This window comes from Trachymyrmex cornetzi, unplaced genomic scaffold (genome assembly GCF_001594075.2).
Source record: "Trachymyrmex cornetzi isolate Tcor2-1 unplaced genomic scaffold, Tcor1.1 scaffold127, whole genome shotgun sequence".
Taxonomy (NCBI): Eukaryota; Metazoa; Arthropoda; class Insecta; order Hymenoptera; family Formicidae; genus Trachymyrmex; species Trachymyrmex cornetzi.
Window position 1 is genome coordinate 243,453 of NW_017295839.1, and position 12,282 is coordinate 255,734.

Genomic DNA, 12,282 nt, shown 5'->3' on the forward strand with positions numbered 1-12,282 from the left:
ATTCCGAGCCGCCGCGTGTGCCGAGAGGAAGTCCGTATATTCGTGCAAACACGCGAATGCCGGCACGTGTGGTGCTGGTGCGCTACGTGCGCGGCCGCGTTGCAATTTCCGGGTAGACTATTAATTGCCGACGAACGAAACGGTGGTTACTTTGCCCGGGCATGTTTGCGAATCGCGAATGCGGCTCGGAAATGTAGTCCCCTGGTATCGAGCTCGAAGATAAATATGCCCGCACAAGGCGCCGTTTTTTTCTCCCCGGGTAATAACGGATAACGAAGCCGCATCTTTTAAGTAACATCGAGCCAACTTCGTTCTATATCGCGATTTTAATTTCAAAGCAATTTTAAGAGTTAAAACTTTCACGTTAAAATTCTTACTATACGCTAAAAAAAAAATTTTACGCTAAAAAATTCTTACTTAACTTACTTGTACTCTACTCTTGACGAAAAAAAAAAAAAAAAATGTTTCTCTCTTCAAACTGATGGCGGAACGTGCGAAATACGAATACTTGTGGGTCAAGAACACCCAGTACGTCAACGGGCACTGATCGTGGCCGAGATGTAAACAGATCTTATCGCACGGTCATTACTACCATCAAGAGCTAATCAACACCAACGAGCCCTTTCTCCCTTCCACTTCCTTCTCGATACCGGTCAAAGCCATCCATTACACGGCGGTCTTTAGTCTCACAGGTGGTGATTATTCTTATGAATTTTAAACAACGCCACGTGCATACACACACATGGTACGTTGCAGAACCGGGGATATAAATCGTCGTCGTGCGCATCCTTAATTGGCCCGCGCGATGATTTGTTCGAAACTCGTGACGCATCGTCGAGAGGAAAATCTTAAGGAGCGTGCCTTGCAGCGCGCACGGATCTAGGTGGATATAGACACATTCGCTGATCTATGCGACATCGTGGAAATAGTGACACGCGTACGAGCGTGTATGCGAATTTTATGCGAACGATCAGCGAGCTGACGCGCGACTAATTGTCGGATCAAGGTCCCGACAATAAACCGCCCTGGAAATAAGGCCTTCTATGTAAGCGTCTACTCTGTTTTCTTGAAATTCTAGGGATCTCTTCGCAGAGAATCTTCGACGTTGCAGATCGGCGTTGCAGATTCTCTCTCCGTGAAATTTACGCTTACGTCAGACACTGACAGACTGACGAAACGAGCGATCGACGAAAACGAGCTTAGTAAGCGAGATTCTATCCATGAGCAAATTTTACATTGTAGAGGCAATTCGAAAGATACCGTTCGAATCTGTATCTTCGAAATGATTTTTGGATGCATCCAATAGAATTAAGATATCATTTTTCGACAAATTTAAGATTCTCCAGAAGCTCTTCGATAATGTATAATATAATTGCTGGAGTTTGTATCTTCAAAATAATTTTTTTAATATACGATGAAATTAATATTGAGTTAAGCCCTTTGTGATATTTTTCAACAAATTTAAATAAAATTCTGCAGAAATTCCTTTTTAATTGCTCAAATATGTATCTTAATGAAAAGACAATATAAAGTAAAATGAGCTTAATTGAATTAAAAATCAAAATAATAATAATAATAATTTGAGCCAAGTTGGATTAATATTAAAATTTATTTAACAAACATTTTAAACAATCGTTTCAAATTCTAAGATCCTTTAGAAATGCCTCTCTAACTATATGAATTTATCCGTGCATGGAATAATTTTTTAGACGCACACGACAGAGTTAAATAGAGTTGAACGCTTTATGCATTACCATTTTTCATCAAATTCAAGAACTTGATTGTCCAAGAGAGTTCCTCTATAATTCTTGTCGATAAACGTGCTGAAGGTCTTGTACGCCGGCTTACCTGCGTATTGCACGTGTGGTAGCGCTTGTATGTGCCGATACAAATGGGTCTGGAGCTGTTCGTACCGTTCTCCGAGATAATACTTCGCCTCCTCAAAAGTCTCCTGGAACGAATCGCTTGCATTAGCTCACCCATTGACTGGTGCGAATAGCGCGCGATGCATCTCGATTTTTAGCGCCGAGTGCATAAGCGCATTTTTAAGAAATGCATAGCACCATGCAACCTCAAGATCAAAAGAGAGAAAGAGAGAGAATATACGTGATAAGAATAAAAGGAACATTTATGTGTGTTATTTAATCATTGTTGCTACGTTGAAGGAGGTAATTACACTTGTTATTAGATGGAGGATAATCACTCCATATATATTACATTTTTTATTTCACGTAAAATTAAATAAGATCATGATTTAAGAATTTTACATTTTCTCTTTGGTGCACTCTATTTAAATGCTATTTTATCTAAAAATTTTATGTAGTTTTATTTAACATAGTTTATATAATTAAATATTAACATTTCAATCCAATATAATTAAGACGGAGCAAAATATGATTCGACTAGATCTCTTAATTGTTTATGTTAAGTTAATCATTAATCAGAACTCTTGTGTAACTATCGTCAAGGATAAATCAAATTCAAGCGATCAGGCGATCTTTAACCGCGAGATACTGGCTACTTTGTATTTACTCGTATAGTGAACTCGTCGCGATGTATTCATATTGCGAGTCACGTAACGGCTCGCAGTAGCGTTAGGAAGGTGTAAATGTCAGTGGCGATAACAACACGTTTCTGCCCCCAGGAGAAGCTCGCAGAAGTCGTCGGTCTGCCGGTGTATAATCTTCTTACGCTACTGATCCGTAATTTGCACGCTGCTTTATAGCTAGCCAGGCAGGACATACAGGGTGTACGGAACTTATGCGTTAAAGTCTCTTTCTTGAAGGAATTTCTGAATTATTCATGTTTCACTGGAATTTTATATATTCTTTTATTATTCAAATAAAAAATATACTATAATCCTGAATGAGAATCTCCATTGACGACAAAATTCGTTCGTAGGTAAATTCTCAAGAAGGAAACGCACAGAGAAAGCATATTTAAATAATAAACGACTGGCGGCTATTTTCTTTTTCTCTCTCTTTCTTTCTACGCACGTATCGAATAAACATTTGTACAGATATCACAATATGTGCAATTTCAAGTTTTAAAAAAATGCAATAAAGAGTTTAATCAAAACTCTTTCGTGCACTTTATTTTTGTAATATAAATGACAGCAATGTTTATGAAAGCAGTGCATAAATTTTGTACAAAGGGAAAAATGTATTTATTCAAAGAAAAAAAATTACGTTTCACATATATCGCATGTAATCTTTTCTACATGTATATGCATTCATGAATATCAAACAGAATTTGTGAAATTTTACTTTGGTTCAAATATTTTAAAAAAGTTTTATATTGGAGACTTTCAATATGGATAAGTAAATAACATAAATAACATAAAAGTATTGCGCATTATCGCATTAGAAAAATTGTGTAACAATCCAGTCAATCTAAAAACTATGCTTATCCATCTAGCTACCATATGTTACATGCCGATGAAGAAAAAGTTAAACGAGTTATCTCCATAATAAGATATCGATGAATTTAAGGCACCTTGTATGTTCCTTATGGATATGAAGGAATCGAAGATAGGCGGTGGTCGCTCAATCGACAGATTGAGGAGTAGGAGTAGTACATTCGATACGAAGTCCAAAGTTCCACGCGGTTATGCGAAATGCAACGATTCGTCTAGCGAGCGTTTATGATCCAAATTGCGCGAGACCCTAACGGTACCGCAAGGCATGTGATTATTGTTAGGATCAACTGCGCAAGGTGCTTTGCATTCTCGCGATGGAACCACGACGCCCGACGATTACCGATCCCAGTCGTGACCTCCCGCGGAAGATCGTGCCGCGAGGACAAAGGTGATGCGAGGTGTGGAAATCATTAATCGAGCGTGAAGATATTTGGATAGTAATATGGTCATACAGTGTTTGATTTTCATGCTTAATGAGCTCTTGTCGCGCTTTGTTTTGCGCTTTTATCTTTGTAAAGATGCAAATGAAAGGAAACCGAAGAAATCTCTCCATATTTCCTATAACGTATGTTTGTCTTATTATTTATAACGTCTTATTTATAATGTTATATAAAATATTTAAAAAAAATATATATATAATGCTATTTTAAAATAGCATTATATATACAGCATTAAATACGACATTACATAGTGGTTGCCAAAAATTTCCGGCCAATACATAATTTAAATTTAATTTTTGTATTTTTGTCAATTTGTTTTTTAGTTTATATTATTATAAGTTAATAAAATTCTTACTACACATAATATTTTATATACTGGAGTATATTAAGTGCGTAATTAATATTAATATACACTGTTAGAAATGTTCTTAAATTTCATTAACTTTTAATGTACATTGGTGAATGAAGTTTAATTTCTCTGTAACTGAAAGGACTATTAATGCACATGTTAATGAGATTTAAGTTTACAGTAACTGAAAAATTAAGTGTAATGAAATTTAATATACTTTTCATTTACGGATATAAATGACATTTAATTAATCGCAATTGAAATAACTATTAATGTACATATTAATGAAATTTAATGTACTTTTACATTTACGAATATTAATAATATTTTACTTAAGCCTAATACTATATTAACGCTTAACGTTGAATACGTTTACGTTTCTTACATGTCATTAACGTAAATTACTTTTCAGTTACAGATCTTGTACTTTTCATTAACGTGTAAATTAATTTCTATAATAATGTGTTCATTAATTTCAATACACACGTTCATCACATTTAAGACTACTGTAATTTAGTTTTTATTTACATCATTCATTACATTTAATTTCGTGCATAACCACATGCTTCCTTTACATGTTAATTAAAATTCATTGAGAAATTTCTAACAGTGTACTACATATTTATTTGTAACAATTTTGTATCTAAGCAATACAACAAAATTATTTATTAGCTGAAAACTTTTAGTAGCCATAGTATATGTTTTTTTTATAAAGACATTAAAAAATTATTTCAGGATTTTTATTAATCTGTCATATTAAATGGACTCACCGTAGAGGAACGCATTCCCGAAATTGGGATTGGATACCAGTGCCGCAAGATCTAGAACATTCGCTCCATGAACTCCACGTTCCCCAAGTTCCTCTTATCCTGTTGTCATGACCGATTCCAAATTGCGTTCTTTCTTGTAACATATGATACACCTAAAAAAATCAACACCGTTCCGTCAATCGTGAATTCTTCAGCTAACTGTAACTCCGAAACTTACAGTCAATGTAAAATTCTCAAAAAAAAATCTTAAAAAAAGTTCTTTGTATGTTTTAAGATGCTAAATAGTATCAACGATTTTATTTGTTATATAAATTTAATTTGATAAATTTAATTGTTATATAAATTTAATTTGGAATTATTATTATCTATTTCAGATTGTGCAAATCTGTCTTTGTTGTAAATCTGAAAAGTAATCATCGCACAGTCATATATCTGAGATAAATTTATTTAACAAGTTAATTAAATAAAGAAAGAGATGACGAGTTTAGCACGATGATAATGCAAATAAAACAAATATTTTCAATTAAAAAAAATTATTTAAATACATATAGACGTATTATTCCAATCTGACCGTATAAATAATACTTTTCTTACTTAATTTATTTATTTATTAGACGGTCTTGATTTTAAGTTACTATTGTTTATTTAAATCTTATTTCCAAGTTTTTTGCTTATCACCTCTTTCGTATCACTCTTCATGATAGATAATTGCGCGAGTGTGAAAAGCGACGATAGCTATTACAGTGAAAAAAAACTATCGAAGCAGGTAACTGGATGGTAATTAAACGATGAGGCAGATACGCACGTCTGGTATTTTGTTCTTGTTAATCACACGCCAGCATCATAGAGCACAAACTGTTTGTTCGGTAATTAATATCGCTACTGCGAACGAGATCCCAATTAGATCGCATGCGTTTCGGTATCACGTACTCTTGTCGTGATTAATTAAACGAAGGATCGATTACCGTATTGCACACACACGGCGCAGAATTAACGGCATTCGATCTATCTCCGCGCACCATGGGCTACTCGTTGCATTAACTTCTGCCGGAAGTTCGCTAAGGTAACGTCGCCTTCACCACCGGGAAGAAAGGCACGACGTTCTCACGTAAAGATTTCCCGCGCTTCGTACTTCACGTCCGATACTCCCTTCGATCGCGCACGTCTAATTAATCAAACGCGAAGAGTCGCATCTCTCGTTCCCTCGCTCGCTATGGGCGTAATACTCGTATCTCGAGACCGGAATACAAATCGTCGATTTCGCCGAACCTGTCGCGAGACGAATAACAACCGTTAAATCTCGAAAGGCCTCTTAAATGTGACTTTTGTTCCGCCCACACGTTTGTCGGTTCTGTGCGTCGCGTCGTCGAGGATCGCTTCTATTTTTAACGAGCCGATAAAAGATTTAGATTTTCACGAAAGAAAAATAACGCAAACAGACAATATACGCTTTTCGTAACCTTAGCGAACCGTGTGTCAATGTTGAATTTAGTGTCAAACGGTAAATTTAGAATTTGAACGAAAAGCTCTTAGCTCTTTTTTTACAAGTCGTTAACCCCAAGAGCAGCAAACTAATACTTCCTTAATACCTGGCATTAACTCCGGAACGTTAATCACAGCGTTTATACAGCAAAGACTCCGTACAAAGAAGGAAATACATGCTTCACGTTGGATATACATGAGGAGACATTTTTACAGTATACGGAATAATGAGACCTCATCGAGAATAAATTCATGTAACGATAATACTTCAGAGAGAGAGAGAGAGAGAGAGAGAGAGAGAGAGAGAGAGAGAGAGAGAGAGAGAGAGAGAAGTAATACTTTGAAACATTTTTTGATTGATCAATTCGTAAAATTCTTTCCTCTGATTGATCAATTAAGTGCTTTAAAGCATTTACAGTGAGACTTTGACCGTATTTAAAAAGAAAGGATGCTTCATGTATTTTTAAATAATATTGAAAGAAAGACACGAATCTGATTAAAAGCTAATCGAATTTTTATCTATTACTTTGTCTGGATTTTGATTTTCATATCAAATCGATAAGAATATAATTATAAGAATATAATTATAAGAAGGTAACATATGGATAATATATAAGAAAATATAAAGATAATATAAGATATATAAATAATATAAAATATATAATATCGCACGAAAAATGACACAAGAAACTTTTCGAATTTTATATTATGTGCAGATTGTGTTTTAAATCTATCGGCCGTCAGAAAAAGTGATGAAAGTTAATCGAATTCAAACAGAAAATAGAATAGAAAGAATTGAAAACGAGAAAAATGACACAAATTAAAATAGGGATAATTTTTAGTAGTCTAATATAATACCATTAAACATGATTATTATCGATATTACTTTTAGAAATGAAATTTGAAAGAAATTTGTGTAAAGTTGTAATTAACTTATATTAACTTATATTTAATACTGCCGTAAATAATTAATTTTTAAATACGCAATTTTCTTTCCCCTCTTTCCTGAACAATTTTATATTTTTTACTTGTATCATTTTTTTCGGTGATGAGAAAAAGTATAAATATACGGATCATAATTTATACCTGAAAAAAGGAAGAAACACGGAAGCAAAGATTTTGCTAAAGTATCTAAAAATTTAGATAGATACAGATCTGAAAATAATTTTGTTAAGCTATCAAAATAATTATGTAGAATATTCAAACTGATTGTTAGAATGCCAAAACTTTTTGCAGTATTACATATCATAAAATTCCTACGTAATTATTTTAACAGTACAACAAAATTATTTTTAGATCTGTATCTAGTTAAATTTTTAGATACTTTAGCAAAACTGTTCTTTCCATGAGAAAAGCTGATGAGAAATTATAACTCTAGAGTTAAGCTCGGCTAGAAATTCGTCGAGAGTTACGTAATGCTCTGAAAATTCTTATAATAGTATCGGTCTTTCAAGAAAGCAATTCCGGAAGTGTGTATCGCTTCGGAGAAGCGACCTTGACGTCAACGTAGGCCTAAGATGAAGGTCACATGTGTAACTTTGGGTAGCCGGAATGCGCCGTATTTCCTAAGCTGCGCCGTCTATTTTCGTGTCATCCGTAATACACACGTTTTCCAGAACAAACGGGTTCTTAAGTGTAATTATAAAATGGCAGCGCGGTGGTTGCACAGCACGCAGACCGTGTTTGCGTTCGTTCTCGTGTCGCGCACCACGTGGCCTTGTTCCCGGCGCGCTCTCTGCGCCAACGTAATTTAGGGACCTCCTTCGGTGTCAATTAATTACCCCCTCACTCCCCATAGTGCCACCCGGTATGGCGGCCACGTAATTGCGTATTAATTCCCGCAAGTGGATCGAATTAATATGCATCTCGCGCACGACGAGGACTGTTGTCGGAGAAGCGAACGGAATTGTCGCAATAGCCAATCGCGAGATCGAATTTAGCTTGTCGCGGACGTGATTATTGATTGATGCTTAATCGACGACATTGATCCCGAGTAAAAGCTTACTAACTAGCATAACTAGCTCGTCATCGAACTATACTGCAAAATTAGTTCCCCGTCACTTGTCATTCTTAATGAAATGAGATTGTTTTTCGAAGTTTACATTGTTAGATGTCAAAAAGCAATGGTAACCCAATTTCTTGAATTAAATAACATTTTGTTATTTTTTATTTCCACACTGAAAAAAAATTTACGAAATTTGAATAAATATTTGTTTAGATAGTACCAATGGGAACATTTGCTTACGGACAATACATAGTATTTATTTGATTTTTTTTTAATGATGCTTAAATTTAAGTATAATTTTTTTTTAAAATTAAGCAAATATTTATTCACATTTCGTAAATTTTTTTGCAGTGCATGTCAAAATATAAATCAACCATTTCTGTAGTTTCGAAATAAACAATGTCCGTATTAACATATATGCACTTAGTAAGTAATAAACTAATGCCCAACATTTCCATCAACGTAAATTAACTTTAATCTCGCTTCTAATCTTTTGAACGAGAAAAAGACGAAGAGTAAGTTAAACCGAGATTAAAGTTAATCTACATTGGTGGAAACGGGCATAAATGAGTCAAATGTAACGCATTTTAAATCGTTTAATTTTACTTCTGTTTTAGTTAAATTAATGATAACATAATGAGTAGGAGTAGTAGCGATTTATAGAAATTATTAAAAATAACTTAACTTTTGTATAATTTGAAATCATAAATTTAACAATACATAATATTCACACCCAGAATAATATATAGACACCGCATGGTGTTAAATCCATATCTACATTTTCTAGAGTGCAGTGATAACTTCATGTAGGAATACATAGTCTACATTCTTATTACGTCTATGTTCACGTCTCACTTTCATCGATAAATGCACGCATTTATTTCTAAGATTCTATAGCATATGTTACGTAAACTATATGTGTAAACTATATAATGCGCGCATTTATCGATAAAAGTAAAACGTAAACATAGACGTAATAAGTATATAGAGACTACGCATGAGAGATTTCTGTATGAAGTTGCTACTACATTCTAAAAAATATAGGTGTTATTTAACACGATACAATGTTTATAAAGTTCTCACTGTATTTGTGTTAATATTATATAAATGCGAATTTAATTGTTTTTCAAAGTTACTCAATTTACAGAGAACTTGGAGCAAAAATTGCGCGACGAATAACATTCTTTTCGATTTAATTTAACGAAAATATTTTCCTATTGCTTCAAAATATTCACTGGCAGTTACACACTATTTGTAAAACAATAAATATAATTTTCATGAAGACTTACTTCTATGGGATATTTGTCGGGTATATGGGAAGACGAGACACCGGCCGTGCTCAGCATCATCAGGGCTAGAATCGATCTGCAACAGAGATAGAGGCAGGCGTATAAATCGATCTATCGTAAATACGAAGATCGATGAGCGTAATGGCGGGTGCAATCTATAGTTTCGTGACCGAAAACCGTTTGCGCCGAGCGGGGCAATTACTCTTTTATCGTCAGCAGAATTGCCCGTTCGCCTGCTTTCATTGAGTTAGAAATTTCAAGAATGCGATCTTAATCTTCATTGAACAACTAACGCGCATTTTCGCAGATGTGCTATGATAATAATGAATTGAAGTCGATAATGTCAGCGATAAACCTTATTTAATCCTTTGCGCTCTGACGTATTTTCTCTTTTCGCTAAAAGCGTGTTAATCAATAAATTACTTACAAATACAATATAATAAATATATTTATAATTTGCAATTAAATAGAGCTTGTATCTCTCTTTTTTTTCCTCTAATTATCGTGCTAACCTTTACATCGTTTCCTTATTTACTCAAAAGTGACACAACTAAAAAAATGTTTCTCAAGTTATTACATGAATGAGTTCAGTCTTATTAATCATCAGAAGCAGATTAACTTAATTTTATTTTAAAAATCTTCATAAAAAAGGTGATTTTTTAAAAGTTGTGAAACAAAAGTGACAAAAACGGCATTGTTTCTAAAAGTATAATTCTTCTTGCCGATATTATTTAATTAGTTAATAATTTTCTGTCAAGAAAAATATTGTAGTTTTTTCCATTTCCTGGAAAACTTAATTTTTTTTAGTTGTGCCACTTTTAAAATAAGGAAGCAATATACCCAAAAATTAACGATCGAAAAATATTTCACCCAAATATAGCATCATATTTACCTTAAAAAAAGCATCATTTTGTAATGTATACGACACGGAGTTAAACTTATCCAAAACGGCAAAAAAAGCGTAATTCTCGTTGACAGGCCTCGGACAACATGTTGCTTCCGTTGGCATTAATCATTAATAATGCAGCTTGACTACGTAGATGTAGATCCTGGCAATCGATATAGCCAATTCGCGTTGACTTATCTCGGCTCGATCGAACTACACCATACGCACGTCTCAATTTTTCCCACCGCGCATACAGTCTCTAGTTCTTTCTCCTCCCTCCCCCTGTGCATCCTGAGATAGAACTCGACATGCAATCTCAGCATCCGTTGCCACGCGGGATAACTATTACGCACCACGTCCCCGGAAACGACATTTTTTTTCGGTTGACGAATTAACTTGGGAGCGCGTTCGTGGATTTACAAACACCGCATATAAGAAAAAAAAAACAAAGAAACGTGACCAAAATACAGCACATATATATTACCTGATATATCTAACTAAAATATTTAATGATAGATAAAACATGAGATACATTAAAAGTAGGTTTTAAGTATGAATATTTAGTATGTAAATAGAGCTTCGGCCGAACTCCTTTCTTCCAGTTAAAGGAAAAGGAGAAGTGCAGGCAAGCGAGATTTACAACGAAGAAAATATGCATAGACGGCGAAACCGCGACTAACTTGTCACTTCTCCACGTTAATTATTCATAAGCGCTAAATGGCGTCTGCGAGCTGGGAAACGTATACGGACAAATAGAAAACGCATACGGCGATGATAGGCCGCGATGCGTAATTCTGATGCCAGCGTAAATACCAGCCGTCGTATTATCTTTCTATGGAAATTACTCAAAAGCGATACTAGAAGGAGGAAGCAAACCCCGATGAGAAATCCAGATGGCGAGATGCTTTGATGCGTCGAACGCCGTTCTGTGAGTTGAATTCAGTCACAAAATTGCAAGACAATTGTTCTAAGATAAGGAAAAATCTGGTACTTCAATATTTGACTCAAATATTTTACATCTAAATTATGCAAAGACGCTCTTAATATCAAAATAAATAAGAAAATATTATTGTCTGTTATAATTCATTTTTTTTTCATTGCTTCTTAAATATATGACACTGTTTCAACACCGCTATGACTTTCTCTTCTTGTAAAGATTAATCATTATTAATTATATTTAATTTAATAATTAAATTTAATTTTTAAAAGCAGATGAAAAAATACATGGATCTAAATATTTTTTAATGCTCTACAACATTTCTAAAGCCCATCAAAATCAATGAGGGACAGTTCCAATGGTTCCTTTAAGATCCGCTCTGTTCGAATAAGACTCTTTTCTTTCTTATATTTATTCACTTATCTCGGTCTATTTCCATTTATTACAGTTAAACAAAAAAAAATCGACAAAAATCGAAATATTCGTATTTCTTGACGTGCATCGATCGAGTTAGAAGCCGAGTCTCAAGGTTCTCGCGCGAACAGGAAGTGCGTACAAGCTAAGAGATCACCCACAAAGGGGCGAAGGGGAAAGCCTTCGACCGGCGCTGATCCAAGTAAACTGTGCCACTAAGTGTTAATAACGTTTCACTTGTTGCGTTTTCTCGGAAAGCTTAATTAATCATTAGATCGCGCCGCCGCGGATC

The 12,282-nt window shown here is 34.5% G+C and overlaps 1 protein-coding gene across 1 annotated transcript in view; it reads right to left on the reverse strand.

Annotated features, from left to right (window-relative positions):
- The window catches only part of LOC108770405 (thrombospondin type-1 domain-containing protein 4), a 74,178-nt gene that overhangs the window by 10,508 nt on the left and 51,388 nt on the right, over positions 1–12,282 (reverse strand). The window contains exons 3-5 of the mRNA XM_018521978.1: positions 9,754–9,829; positions 4,978–5,129; positions 1,849–1,951 (exon numbers count right to left, since the gene is read on the reverse strand). Of these exons, the coding sequence (XP_018377480.1) occupies positions 1,849–1,951; positions 4,978–5,129; positions 9,754–9,829 (331 nt within the window). The remainder of the gene's footprint in view (positions 1–1,848; positions 1,952–4,977; positions 5,130–9,753; positions 9,830–12,282) is intronic.